The 15,902-nt window shown below is 37.7% G+C and overlaps 1 protein-coding gene across 1 annotated transcript; it reads right to left on the reverse strand.

The window, feature by feature from the left end:
• Positions 1 to 1,350: 1,350 nt before the first annotated feature.
• LOC128529013 (von Willebrand factor A domain-containing protein 7-like) lies at positions 1,351 to 12,621 on the reverse strand. Its single transcript, XM_053502301.1, has 16 exons — positions 12,534 to 12,621; positions 12,199 to 12,386; positions 11,838 to 12,110; positions 10,935 to 11,028; positions 10,528 to 10,641; positions 10,072 to 10,252; positions 9,740 to 9,909; positions 8,781 to 8,893; positions 6,952 to 7,068; positions 6,520 to 6,714; positions 5,915 to 6,047; positions 5,007 to 5,156; positions 4,770 to 4,862; positions 4,375 to 4,643; positions 3,975 to 4,268; positions 1,351 to 1,955 (listed from the first exon to the last, which is right to left on the reverse strand). Exons 2-16 carry the CDS (start codon positions 12,379 to 12,381, stop codon positions 1,554 to 1,556), a joined length of 2,781 nt encoding a protein of 926 aa, XP_053358276.1. The 5' UTR covers positions 12,382 to 12,386; positions 12,534 to 12,621; the 3' UTR covers positions 1,351 to 1,553.
• Between the last annotated feature and the right edge of the window lie 3,281 nt (positions 12,622 to 15,902).

Raw genomic sequence — 15,902 nt, forward strand, 5'->3', positions numbered from 1 at the left:
CGTTCATAATGCGGCTAATGTAAATATGTTAGATTAATTTGCAACGCTTAAACTTATGTCAAATTGCACACACACAAAGAAATAAAAATTTAAACTCTAGCAGAAAAGCAGGTAAAAGGTAAATAAACAAACCTGGCAGATTGTTTTAAACACAGAAATGTGTTCATGAAAGTGTTGGGTGTGTGTCCATAGCAAAACAACTCAATTATAAGACTCAGAAAGACCTTTTATTTGGAGTAAAGTGACTGATGTGGGTACAGTAACTTTTTTTCCGCAGAACCTCTGTTTCACTGAATAATGTCTGACTTTTTATGAATATATAAAACCTACAGTACTCACATCCGGCTCAGGTGACATCAGGTTTCACCAGATCTCCTATTGTCTCAACTGTTCACACCTACACACTCAGATTCCTCACACAAACAGGACTTCTTTTGAGATAAAAATAAAGCATGGTTTCTAAAACATTCTTGAAATACAATTATTATGTACACACACACACACACCCACACACACACACACACAAACTACGCAGCAAAAACATGTTATAGTAAATTATGACTGAAATAAAGCGCCTCATATGCAAAGGCAGCGCTCATTTGTCGAGTATAAATCTGTGTTTGTTGTATTACTGGGGGATTATATGAAGAGAAACTGCATTTTAAAAAAAAGAAATCTTATAAATCTGTCATATCGGCGCGCGTGTTCATCTGACGATCAAAACTCTGCAAAGTGAAAGATTTTTTTAATCAACATGAATTTAAACAAAGTAAAATATTACTGACACTTTATTGATAATATTATTATTATATTGACAATAACGAAAAAGTACATAGTAAAGTTTTACTACTAAATATGTATAGTAATGTCAGGGATAATCCCTGGAGGGCGCTCTGAGCCATGGATTCTGTGTTTTGTGTCTTGGTTTGGTTTGGTTATTTTTGTTCTCTTTTGTGTTTTATATTTTCTTTATTAAATTCTTAACCTCTGCACCTATGCTTTGCATGCAATCCAGCAACCATGAAAAATAATAAAGAAATAAGAAAAATTCTTAAATCTTCTTATATATTTTTTTAAATGAGTATGTTTACCTCGGCAGAGCAGCAGTACTGTGCAAAAAACAAACATAAGAAAACAAAACAATAACAGCAACAAAATGCTTGTGTGCCCACCCCGACCGCCTATGTCATCTATGCCATCGGCTGGCCCTGACCACATCAGAGTTCTTGGCTAGATGTTGTGAAAGGACCTCACCACAAGCTTGAGAACCTTGAGATCCTTTTATTTCTTTCTAATCTATCTCCGTCTAATGTCTCATTCTAGGACTTGGATTATGAAAGAGTGGTTTTGAGGGCATAAGGAATAATTCTGACACATTGACTGGCCACATTGTATGCTGTATGTCAATGTGATTTAATTATTGTGTTTTTGTTAAATCTTTTGAATTAAAGATGAAACTCTTCATATAAATACCATAGACCTAACTGTAGTCACAAAGTGATTTTTAATGATCTAAAAAAGAAAAGTATCGAAGATTTACAAGTGTGTGCTATTTATGCACTTATGGTATAAAACATTAATAAATAGACTAAATTAGACCAAAGACAGACTGGCAAAAAGCAAAATTCTGCACCACACGTGAGCATACTTGGTGAAGCTGCAGCTTTCATAGACTTAAAGCAGGTGGCAACATTTCCCACTGAATCCACAGCAACCAGGTGCAACTCTTGGGTGCAGCATGATGAGCTGTAGACTACCATAGTGACATTCCTCCCTGTGTCACTGAGCACAGTGGTGGTGTTGAGGTGACCGTTTCCCTGTAGAACTCTCACACTCTGAATACCTGACCCATCAGTCACATTGGCAGTGAGGTACCATGAGGAGAAGCTGCAGCTTCCAGAACAGTTAGCATTCATGTTAACAGCCTCACATACTGGAGGAGTGAAATCTGTTACCTTAAAGAAGAAGAAAAACAAGCACTGAGTTTAGAGTGACCATCACATGTAAAAAGTTAAAAAATGATTTAATTTCTATTTTCATTCTCACAGAATCATTTTACTGGTTAAAATCTAATTACAAACTAAATAGGCTCTTTGCACAAACTTAATTAGACTTACTGGATGTCTTACATGGCTCTCGACATTTATGTAACTCCTCTCCCCAATACATAACCTGACACTTGTCATGCAATTTCCTTATACTGTAAGTCTGATTCCTCTCAAGGTTTCTTTCTTTTGCCATCTCAGGGAGTGTTAACTTGCCATCGTCACCCTTGGCTTGCTCATCAGGAACAATCTGATCATTATGGTTCATACATATTTTTTTTTTACACATTTCATTTTTTTTCACATTCTTATTTTCCTAATTTTCTTTTGATTCTGTAAAGCTTCTTTTTAACAATGACCTTTGCTAAAAGTGTAATATAAATGAAATTTAATTAAATTGAATTGAATAATAAACATTAATAAAGAAGCATTCATTACAAACTCAACATAAAACTTTTAATTTATATTCATATCAAAATAATTTACATGTATTAAACACATGTCCCATTATATCTAGAATATATGGCAGTCGGGAACAGCCCAGATTAGTTTATTACCAAAACAAGTTTATTACTTTTTATGATCGTTTTTATTATCATTTTTATTATCGTCCAGTACAGAGGAAGAGTGAGAGGACTCACTTGTCCTCTGTACTGCTTTATCCTTTGTACAGGGTTGTGGGGTCCCTGGAGCCTATCCCAGGAAACTTATGGCATGAGGATGGGGTGCCAATATATCACACAGCACACACACAAAAACACTTATTCACACACGCTATGGACAATTTGGGAATGCCAATTAACCTAATCTGCATGTCTCTGGACTGTAGGAAGAAACCTACCAAGGACGGGGAGAACATGCAAACTCCATGCACACCAGACCATGGAAACCGAACCCTGCAGTGCTAAGCACTACATCTACACCACTGTGAATTATTATTATTATTATTATTATTATTATTATTATTATTATGACATACAGTCTAAAAAAACTGGGAAACACTAGCTTCCTTTGGCTTCTGAGAGAAATCGCCACTGCACATCCATAATCAGAGGTGGAAAAAACTGTAACTAAATAGATTTACTTTGTTACTGTAAGTAAGTACATACAGTACAGGCCAAAAGTTTGGACACACCTTCACTCATTCAATGTGTTTTCTTTATTTTCATGACCATTTACATTGGTAGATTCTCACTGAAGGCATCAAAATTATGAATGAACATGTGGAGTTATGTTTTAACAAAAAAAGGTGAAATAACTGAAAACATGTTTTATATTCTAGTTTCCTTTTAAAATAGCCCCCCTTTGCTCTGATTACTGCTTTGCACACTCTTGGCATTCTCTCGATGAGCTTCAAGAGGTAGTCACCTGAAATGGTTTTCAACAGTCTTGAAGGAGTTCCCGAAGGTGTTTAGCACTTGTTGGCCCCTTTGCCTTCACTCTGCGGTCCAGCTCACCCCAAACCATCTCGATTGGGTTCAGGTCCGGTGACTGTGGGGACCTTTTTTTGTTAAGTATATAACTCCACATGTGTTCATTCATAGTTTTGATGCCTTCAGTGAGAATCTACTAATGTAAATGGTCATGAAAATAAAGAAAACACATTGAATGAGTGAAGGTGTGTCCAAACTTTTGGCCTGTACTGTATTTCACATATCTGCTCTTTACTTGAGTAGTTTTTATCAGGGGATACCTACTTTTATTTGATGCTACATATTGCCACCTGCTGGCTATTATGCACAATTGCATAATAAAATACTGTATGTAGTAAACAAAGTCTGATTACCAGTGATCAGAAAGAATAATGTAATGCCCAGTCAGCTTTGATACCTAAATGTTTTTCTGTTCAATGACTGATTTTAGCAATATAACTCCTTTGAAAGTAGCTTTTAGATGAAAAGTTAGATTAGATGAAGTGTAAGTAATTACCGGTGCTACAACAGGCAGGCGCAGCACAGCATAGTTGAAGTCTCTTCCATAGGGTTCTACAGCGAAGATCGTCACAGTGACATCAGTTCCGGAGGGCGTTTTTCCAGGAGCGACTATAGTGACTGTTACATTTGCACTGCCCCCACTTTTGAGAGCTAAGGATGTTTTAAAATAAGTTTCAAAATTGCGATCATTGGTGACTCTGATATTAAAGGTTCCTCCAGAACCACTTGTTGCCACTCGGAAAAGAAGTGTGAATGGTTTTCCAGGGTTCATTGTTCCAACAGGTTCTGTCTGAAGGTAATTATGAAGAAAGTCATTTTTTGGGATGTTAAAACTGAACATATTTAAAAACTATTCTAATAATATTAACTATAACTGGCTTTGAGTTTAAACTTACAGTAATGGCCAAACTTGATGCATGGAACTGAGTTGCCGACTGTCTTTGAAAATGGTCATTTGATGTTGTAGAAAAACTGGTCTGTCCAACCATATGAACAGTGAACTCTCCTGCTGGGATGCTGTTGAAAGTCACCAAGTACTGCCCACTACCTATGTCTACTAACGTCCCATTTAAAGAACTTAAATGTGAAGCTTCCACCAGAGACACCTCTGTAGGCCACATGTTGTCCCCACCAATCATGGAGACCAACAGGGTAACATTGGTTTCTAAATGAGGGGGAAGATAGGAACGTAAGTACTGTATAATTATAATCACAGTCACATGAATAGTTGTCTGTAAATTACTGTACAGTATTAATTGTACTGTATATGTACAGGTACTTGTTCACTTACGTGCAGCAGGCCTGCTGTTTAATACAACATAGCTTGGATGAAGCCCTTGGGAAAGTTCTACAAAATCAAACAGGAAGTCAACCTCACTTTTACCTGGATGAATAAAAGAAAAAAGAATGTAAAATACTAACCCACACTGTCTGCAAGTTTTAATTATGGCCAACTTGTACAGTATGTTTCTGACCATTAGTTATTCATTGCTAAACAGAAGAAAATAGCAATAGGAGCTATTTTTACCAACAATTTTGATGGTGTAGGGCTGTGTTGAGGTAATGCTGAAGAGCCATAGTCCAACCGTTGAGATATTTGGACGTAATGTATGAAAGTTACCAACTTTGTGAATAATCCCCAAAGCTCCATTCAGTTCAGTGTTGCTCTGTGAGATACCTGGGTTAGACAGTAGCACTATTATGCACATCATCAGCCATACCAATAACACCACACAACGTCAAAACATTACTATCATTTATCAAATATATACAAGTAAATCATGGGCACTCAAAGTTCATTTATTTCAAAAAAGTCGCTGACACCAGAACACCCAGTGTACCAAACCCTCCACACACAGGGCTGATCAAGAATCCATGGAATATGCCATACAAACAAGTCTGATCCATGGAGGCCACACCCCATAACCTACAGCACCCAGGATCTGCCAGTAACATGCTGGTGCCAGACGAAACAGCACACCCCATTTTGTAAAACCATGACCAAACGGGCCACAGCTGCCCAGTTGGGCACGAGGCACAATACTCGGTGGAATGTTTCATTTTGTAGAGTCATGGCTGATTGGTGAAAGTCATAACACTTGGGAGCTTGCTACAGTACTGTACTATTACAAAAATCGGTAATGGGATGACATGATGTTGTTTAATGTAAATGGTGCCTGTTGCCATCATGAAGTGGATTATTTTTCTTATTAACAACAATCTCTCTCTCTCTCTGTTGCTTGCTTGCTGCCTATCGTTTCATTGTAAAAATCGAGAGAGCAGATTTTCACAATGATCTCAAGTGTAACCAAGACTATGCATTCAACAGCAATGTTGTACAAAGATTTTTACCACAGTATTATGGAATACAGATGAGCCATAAGTTTGTTGTTGTAGCTGAAACACAGAATTTATTAGCTATAAGTAAGTACATACCTAAGGGACTGGTGATAGTGTAAAATAGAGAGTTGCCAGTAATGTAAATTATCAGGTTTTGCAATAAAAAATCCACCAAAACTGAGAAGGTTTCATGTTTTGCTGAGGTTCTTACAGCCTGGAATAGAGTGACCTTTAAATAACAGAAAAGTGAGTGTTAGTTACAGTTAAACTCAGTGAGCATGCTCATACTGTATGAGTGTGACCCAAAAAACATTATATAATGTAAAATATTTTGTTTTTACCACTGAATTCAGTGTACAGAGCTGAGTGTACCTGTAGCTGGTGTGACTAATTTGTGGTTTGCTGTGGAGTAGGTTAACATATCTTTAACTTATGGCAAATAATAATAAACTAAAATTATGGAAAGACGTTATGTCTAATCTTTCTTTAAAGTATTCCTTTACATTTAGGCAGTCACTCTTATCCAGGGCGACTTACATTTTTTTTTTATCTCATTACACTTCTGAGCAGTTGAGGGTTAAGGGCCTTGCTCAACAGCCCAACAGTGGCAACTTGGTAGTTATGGGGTTTGAACCTGGGATCTTCCAAACCGTAATCCAATGACTTAACTACTGAGCCACCCCCGGCCCCCCTTTAATTACCAGTGCAGATCTTGATGTATCCAGAATAATGCCAGTAGCCTGGGGTAGTGTTCTTTTGGTAACCCTAATAGCATGGCCCCCACTGGCCTGAGCCAGGTCCTGGTAGACCTCCTTAATTGAGTTGAACTGTTGGCCACCAAAAAACCTGTTGCTCCTGCGGCGACGTCTAAGATTATTAGTTAGCATAAAGGTAACCTTAATTTGGGAAAGAAAGTAGTAATTAGTAATTAGCCTAGATTATCTGGCCATAATTTAGATGAGTGAATAGTAAATTATCATTACAAATAAGTTTAGATTATTACCAGAAATTCAAGCTGCACTCATGAGCATAAACATTTAGTAAACAGGAATGAATACCAAATGAAATAATTTAAAAAAATTGTAAACACATACCTAAGGGACCAATGTGATCAATGATTTTTATTTACTCACCACAGACTTTGTTCTTTCTATTAGTGCTTGCACAGTATTTCTCAACATTTTATCTTTTGCATCATCATCAGTAAAAACAAAAATCTCAGTTCCAGGTGGAGATCCAGTGAGAGCAAGCTGAAACAAAAAAATTAAAGGTTGGGGATGTGTGTAAGGGGCTGTGTGAGTCGTGACTTTTAATGTAGTTACCCAAAGGAATAACTAACTGATTGACCAAATGTTTTTGAATTGGATGACAGGCAAGTATTACCAAACTTTGGCAAATATACAATGGAAGTCATTCCAAAAGCAGGCCCATATTCCAAAACAACTGTAAAGCAAATTTTCAAATTTTTCATTCCACCACACAAAAAAATAAATACATAAAAATAATGAATACAAAATATAATCTAAAAATAAAAGAAATTATTGAGAGGTTGTGGGGTGGGGGGGGGATAAGGGCGAGAGTGTGTGTGACATAACAGGAGAAAGAGAGAAAATGGATCTTTAACCCCTCTAATGAGACTTTCTTTTGCTTTACACGCGCACACACATATGTGTTATAATAAACAATACACGCACGCTGTTCACACATGCACATACAAACACAAAATAAAATATGTTTTAAACATGTGGTCACAGTGTTATAGTAAACAGTACACGCGTGCACGGATGTTGATTATACCAGTAAGAGACGAGCACTAAGACCCAGCAGGGGAGACGATTACTTACAATTGACAGCAAAAAGTGAGGTTGAAGATTAAGACCTGATTATGGTACATACAAAAAAAATTCAGTCAAACAATTTAGTTAGAAAAATTATGCCAACCATCCATTCATTTCTACAGTGCTTACTGTGGGTGGGCCTGGAGTCTAACCCAGGGAGATGAGGGCATAAGGCAGAGGAAACCCTGAACGGGTGCCAACAACTGCATGACTTTTGACTGTGAGAGGAAACCAGGCCACGAGGAGAACATGGAAACTCCACAAACAAACACACAGACTGGAGGCAAAATTCTAAAACCCATTCAATGCTACTCAGTAAGTCTCTAAAACATTTTTATATAAAACATAATATTTTAAAATCCATGGGACAAAGTAATACAATTTATACAAACATTTATTACAATTAAACATTTGCCTGCTCACTGGAACTGTTTGCTGTAGATACAGAACATTCTGTGAACTATATGCATGTGCTTACATAAAGATAATAATGCAGATAGCCAAAGTATATTTATAAATGATAAGATGTAGATGACAAGTTTTTGAAAGCAAAGAATATAAGAGTGGAAGAATAAAGGAAAAATGAAGCACCTCAGTCATGTGAACCCAGTTTGAAGACATTCCATGCTTTATTTCAGCAATAGTTGCTAGTATATGTGCTAGAGAAAAATAAGTCTGCTTAGAATTGCCCCTAGGCGTGTCCCACTTGCACTGCTGTAGACCATAAAGTACAGTTCAAATTTAGGGTGGCTTTAAAGGGCAGTTAAAAGCAACATGTCTCTATTTGTTTTTACAGCATTGTGCAGCACAGTAACCTGAGAAACCCTGGCATAAACGTGTGATACCACCCCACTCTGTCTGATTCTGCACAAATCTTGTCAGCGGTCCTTTAAATGTGAAATTGGATTGTGGCCCTTGTCACAAGACACTCCATTCATCTTGATGGCCCAATTCCTCTTAGTTTCTGTTTGTCAAACAAGCTACAGTACAGTGACCATCAAGCGCACTTCTGCAGTCAACCATGTTTGTACATGTAATGGTTATAATGGAAGTCACATCATCTATATTAAAAGCACATTTAAACAACATGTAATTTATTTAAACAGAAAGTTTGTATATTATACCTGGAGTCCAGAGAGACACATTTCAGGAGCATCCCCTCCATCATGAGCTACGAGCGCATTGAGTCTTTGCTTAAACACATGAGGATCAGTTGTTCTGGTAAGAGGGCCATAGTCTGAAATAATGCATGAGCACACATTATATTCCACCATTATAGCTTTGTCTTTATCATTCTAAACAGTTAAAATGGTTTGCTTAAATAAAAAAATAAACTTTTCTAAGATTTTTTTTCCCAAACTCTGCCTTGTTATCCTGTGTTGTATACAGCTGTGGATGAAATATAATACATAATTACACTATATGGTATCATTAAGAAGTGGATGGTTTTCCGTCTGAGCCTGGTACAAGGTATAGTACTTATTTCACATTGGGAAGGGATTTTTCTAATATCACGTCTGGCTGTATGTGTGTGTGCGCGCATGCGTGATACATGATACTCGGTACTCGTAAACCAAGACTTGTTCGTTTTCCAAGTTAAAATTTATTTAAAATCTTTGCTCGTCTTACAGAACACTCGCAATCCGAGGTTTTACTGTACAAATTAATGGCGTAAGTAAGTTTAAATGAGGGTTGACTTTTAGGGGAAGGTTATTGAGTGGTGTGCATGGAAGGCACTGGAGAAAGTTGGACTTGTGTGGTTAGCTCACTTCTTTAGTGTTAGCTCACTTCTTTTAGTGTTGGAGAATTGGAGTACTGAATTGTGACTGCAAATGCAGTCCTTGTTATTTATAAAACAGGACCAGAGGGTGTGTTCCATTTATATAGGAATCACACTCCTGCCAGGAAAGGTTAGGGACTGGAACCTAATACATTATTATTATGTATATATTTATTAGGTTATATTATTATTTCCTGTTTGATTAAGAAACATAAAAATCACAAATAGCATATTGTAGCCATAAAGCATACTATTTGAAATTAACATTTTATAAAAAAGCAGTGCTCCAGGAATTTGTCATACCAGGGTCATTAAAGGGCACCAGGATGTATTCTGACTGTTGAGCTGCATTGCCCTTCTTACTGTCAATAATGGAAGAAGCGACTCTTCTGACCTCTGCAATGTCATCAGACATGCTGCCAGTGGTGTCAATAACAAAACACAGCACTGATGTCTGGCTGAGTCCCATTAATCTAATGAGGAAAAAAAAATAAGAAAAGGGACTAAAATAATTGTACTACTGAGGGACAAAAGTGAGTTTGCTGCCAAAGAGAAGGCAAAGAAAAAAAAAACAAATTGAATTAAATTATGTGTTAATATATTTTATCATATGCATTAAAAACTTTGTCTCATACCTAAGAAACTCAGCATCTCCAATTGCTGCTCTAATGTCTTCAAGTAGTTCTCTAGTAGCAGCAGTGGCTACCAATGCTGCAACTTCATGTAGATAACCATGACTGGAGTGCATAGTATCCTTATTTATGCCACCTTGCCACCAACTTGACAGATCAAATGTTCCTCCATGACTGCACTTTCCTTAAGATGAAATGAAAATGAAAAGATAAAAAGTTTTACTTTTTTTGTCAACAGGGAAAGAATAATTTCCCTAAATCTAATTTTGGTAATTGAAATAGGGTTTGAACATCTTGTAACTTTTTTTAAATGTATGTGTATATATTATTATATATTATTAAAAAAAAAAAATATATATATATATATATATATATATATATATATATATATATATATATTATATTTAACACTGATCAGTTACAGTACTTATTTCTCTGGTTAATCTATTTAATGCATACCTTTTGGTTTGGAGAAGCCAAAGTATCCTGATGTTAGTTTCTGGTTTGCCATGATCTCTTCTAGGATGTTGTTTGTGCAGTCCTTGCCATTGCATTTCCTGCATGTTTCTGAATCTGGGAAACACATAAGAAATATACACTACTGATGAAAAAAATGCAGACACCATATCTTCACATCCATATGAATGTTCAACGTCCCATTCCAAAACCATGGGCATTGATATGGTGTAAGGTGGATCCAAGGTTGAAAAAGTTGAAGAACAGCAAAGGTATTTATTACTTTTTTAATTTACAGAAGTGAACACATATACAAACACACACAGGTAGGTGTGAATGTCTTTAGTGTTGAAGCAGGGAAACTAAACATATATATATAAACAGAGCAACACTTTGTTAATTTACTGTACCTGCTATGTTGCTGACTGGGGTGTCTGGTTTAATCAGGTTGGAATAAGGTTCTCTCTTTCCTAGTTCAATCCAGTTGCTATGACTGTAGAAGTCCTTGCAAGGGAAAAACATTAAAAATATATATATATTAGTCGCACTGTTGATCAGGAATTTGATCAGATGTTAGCTAATCAAAAGCTTTTATCTGCGAATCAGAGGTCATTAAAGGGCAATGTAACATTTGTTGGAATGTTAAATTGAATTTAATAGGGGTCTACTTTGAGGAATGAGAGGTTAGCTTCATGGAGTTGATACTTAGGCTATATATAGGCTATAATTGGCTATATTTGGTTTAAAATGGCCAACAGTTACAAGTACATGTATGAATTATTTAAAATGTAGTATAGCAAGGATTTGAATATAAAACTAACCTTTCATCCTTTAGTGTAGACCCACCCCTATTACATTCAATGTAACTTGCAAATGAAAAGGTTTTCAATTCATAAAAGCAATTCATAAAATTAGTGATCAAAATTTTTAAATGTAAAATTTAAGTTAATAGGTTCTTTTTTTTTGTTCCAATACTTTCACTTACAAACTTGATTTTTATTTGAAGTTTATAATGTGTTTATCAAATCTGATTTATGAGGCACCTAATAGGGCTTCAAACTTCACTCGTGCACACACACGTAAAACACTTGCATACACATATATGAAACAGTCACGCATACATGTATACTATTAACTGCTCAGGTTGCTTGATGCAAACATTTACTGAATCTTGTGACCTGGATCTGTATGTACTTTATGCTCTGTTCTGGTGCCACATGTCTGGAAGCTCCAAAAGTAGTGCTATATAGTAGTGAATCTGTTTTCTTTCTTTGCTTCTTTTTTTTTTTTTTGAAAAAAAAATGATGGCCTACCTGTAAAGTGTGTAAAATTTTCCCTAGTACTTCTTTGGCAGCTTCATAGCTCTGTTGTTTGATGCTGTATTTGACAGCCATAACACCTTCAGTAATAAGTTTCTGTCCAGACAAAAACTCCTCGTTGTCAAAATGATATTGTGCACTAAAGGGATAGCGGAAGTCAACCCATGCATTAAAGCTATTTATCTTATTAATGCTGCTTTTGAAATTTTTGGCTGACTCTGATGAGGAACAAACTCTTGCCACTGACTCTACAGTAAGCGGGCTTGGCTGAAAACAGAAGAGATACATATGGCTTTATATGTTATATACCGTAAGAAAATATATGATATATAAATAAATTAACAATTTTGTTTACCAGAAGAAAATCTCTCCTGTCCTGGAGTGCTTGCAATCTGCAGACATCAGCTGTTGTCTGTAAAATTGCATCTCGAGTAATGTCCTGATGCCTCTTTGATTTTGTCCACAATGGCATAAAGGCCAGAGTCTGCCTTTGAATAAGGTTCATCATGACATACAGACAAATTAAAATTTTCATCATTAAAGCTGAAATAAAAGAAAGAAGGACACAAATAGCATAAATAACCTCTAATACAAAGTAAATCTATTGATTCTCCATATTTATTTTAATTAATTAGTATAAAGCGTTATATTCATTTAATGATTTGTTTACAAGCTATGTAGAAGTCATACCTTATAGCTTTGGTCTTCAGATGGCTCCACTATACTTTGATTTCATACAGTAGTAGTGAAAATCCCTGTTTAACTTTGCGCCTATAAAAACAATACTTTGAACGTGTCAAAAAAGGGGTTGTGAAATCCACTCCCACATGATAACATGACTGTGGTAGTGGGCGTGCGATTAGATGTAGTCAGCTGTTTTGGGATTAGAGAAGTGATTGATGTAGGCGTTATTTCCCATCTATGTCTCTAAATGATTTCTGGTCTACAATCAAATTATATTTATTCTTATATTCTGTTTTATCATCTTTCTTATAAATAATGGCTAAAAAAATCATATTGAAATGTCCTTTCTGTTTTCTTAATATAAATGCTGCAGATTCATCAATGCTGAACAAAAATTCAAGCATATTAATACTTTAAAAGGTCTACTTTCTTGTCTTGTTTTTTTTTATGTATGCAGACACATTATGCTATTCCCACTCTTCCACTCATGGGTAATATATTGAATTGGGATCATCAGGGTTTGCACACTTTGTCATTTGCCTTGGGCTCTTTGCCTGCTGGACCCCAGGTACGGCAGGCTGTGGTGCACTGGGTGTTCTAGTGCTTATTATGGATATTATTTCCTTTTTTTTTTTACTTTTCTGTTATGAGCCTTGGGTGTCCTTAGTCCTGTCACCAGTTTGCTTGTGTACTAGAAATGTCAAAACTATAAAATAACGCATATAATTCATGTAATTAAATAATAACAACAACCACAACAGACAATTGTTATTTTAAGACACAAAGGTCAGACCATGAAAGATCTTACCAAATCAAGACCAAAACTGAGCTCTGCTGCAGAGGAGAAGTTCTTTTAGAGTCACCAGCCTCAAAAATCACCAATTAACAACCAGAACCTCAGATTAGAGGTAGTATGAAGGCTTTACAGAGCAGAAGTAGCAGATATACATCTCAATATCAACTGTTCAAATTTGATTATTGCAAATTTTGGACACTCTTAGCATTGTTCCATACAGTAAGTGTAAAAAAAAAAATCAGGAAAAGCCACGGAATTAGAAGGTGTGTCCAAACTTTTGACTGGTAGCGTAGTTGGTGATTAATGTTGTTTGGTTCACCTGGCAGTGGTGTTAATGCTCAACTTTATTTTTTTGATGTAGGGTATGTGCATTTTTTAGTTTTCTATGGTCATTTCTTCAAGCTCAAATTTTTGTAAGCAGTTAGGTGTAACTCTTGATTTGCATTCAGACAAGATTCTATATACTTCTTTTTCTTTCCCCTAATTTAAGACTCCAAAATGCCTAAATAATTTTATCTATATTGCTTTTTTTTGTGCTAATCTTTTATTAAACCACAAATATTTCTAGAATTAAAAACGGTCCTTTCCCCATTTGCTATGCTAATGACTAATGACTATTCAGACTATCCTCTCCTTAAACCACTGATGGCTTGTACATTCTTTTCCTCAAAATCTACACTGTGATTTTATACATTAGACCATAGCTTGTTATAATTTCTCATGAATAATATCTATGATACTTCCTCTTTCTTAAATTTCACAATCATCATCGAAAACTGCACTCTGTTCCTCTTTTTAATTCTGAGAGTGTCAGTTTATAAATTATAATGAAGAACTATTTACAAACAAAAAAAACATTTGTTGTGTTATACTAATCGAATCACCCCTTACCATTTGGGAGAATGATAGGTAGATGTAATTTTATTCAGAGTCTACTGCTATATATAGTAGTGTTTTTACCGCCGGAAAGGATGTTGGAGAGACGAGTGAGCTTAATTGCTGCCCAATACAATGGCTGGGAGTACTTTATTTGACACAGCACTGTATAGCATAAGCAGCACATTCACACGAGAACCACATCCAATTCAGCCTAAGCATGAACCAGAACACATTCAACAGTTCGCACACACACTGGCCGAAGCCCCCAGCCCAAACAACCTTCCCGAACAGGGTGAACACATAGAGAACCCCCGCAAGGCATGATGGTCGATAGCCGCCGCCCTGCCCACGCCACATGGCTCCCACCCGAGCTGTGACCGTCTCCGGTCACCATGACTCTCTCAGTCTTGGATGCGTGAAGGCAGACGGCGCTGGCGCTGTGAACACCGGGGTCCTTTTGTGGGAGAGGGAGGAGTGCAAACATTGTCCTGAGGCGGTCCGGCCTCCGCAGAGACGTTTTGCCGGCCTGTGTGCAAGCCCATACGCTTCATAGGTGCCCCCACCCAAAAGTCCTGCCCTTCTTTGCCGTGCAGAGGTCGCATCAGTCGACAAAGAGTTTACTGTCGGTATGCTATATGGTTAACTGCCCGGCTGTCGGGATAAAGCGTCAGCGTTACCGTGTAGGTTTCCTGCTCGGTCTGCTACCGGATGTTTGCCTGGCGCGACTACCGGAAGTTTCGCCCCCGGGTGTGTGCTACTAACACATGTGGCTGTGGTTTGTGTATTAGTAACCTAGCTAACCCAAAGTTACCACGCAGAGTTCCGTCATTTAAATTCAGCACTGCACCCCACTTTTCTAAAATGTCCAACCCAAAATTCAATCATCCTCAATGTCTCCCACAAAAAATTCATGAGAATGACTATGCTCGCCTACTTTTTCTCGCACTGTGCGACAAGCCCCTATCCTTATGTAGCTTCCAGACACGGTGCGAATGTTGAAGGCTGGATCCGGCAGTCTGCAAACGTGCTCGCTTTGACCCAGTAATCCAGAGCGCAACAGTGAAACAGTGGAACCAGTGCCTACGAGCGCCCGTAGTAAGATGTCGTCCAGGACACAGTTCACATAGACCCCAGCGCAATTTCCTACATGTCCCGACCGGAAGTTGAATGCACTAATTGGGGGAACAAGAACGGTTGCGGGAGGTGGCTTCCCCTTAGTGCCCCCCTTGGAGCTAGGTAAACGGCTGCTGGGGTATGCTGTCTCTCAGGCCTGAGAACGTTGCAACGGTAGTCCTGAGGTCCCGTGCCTCGGCATCGCCGCGAAACCTCGGAGACTTGTGCATTGTCTAACCGTGACGGGTAGCCCCGTACTGAGCGCCCCCGTACTGAGCGCCCCCGAAAATGCGGGAGGTCGTTTGTCTCTTTCACCGTGATGTTCTGCCATTATGGTTTATGGGTTCTGCGCGCTCCGCCTCGCATAGCGTTTCAGAAAGGGAAGCTGGTGCTGCTAACCTGATGTGCTCGCGGAGCCGCGACGGTCGGAATCCTCGGAGAAATGCGCGATAAGCTAGCTTTTCCTGCTTATCGGGCTCGAACTCTGGATAGCCCTGGCGTGGCCGCTTGCAGACCGGAGGTGGAGCGACTCTTGTAGCTTTGCCCAGTACTTCCACTGATTGTTCCGGAGGTCTTCCAGCACCCGG

The sequence above is a fragment of the Clarias gariepinus genome, chromosome 8 (assembly GCF_024256425.1).
Source record: "Clarias gariepinus isolate MV-2021 ecotype Netherlands chromosome 8, CGAR_prim_01v2, whole genome shotgun sequence".
NCBI lineage: Eukaryota > Metazoa > Chordata > Actinopteri > Siluriformes > Clariidae > Clarias > Clarias gariepinus.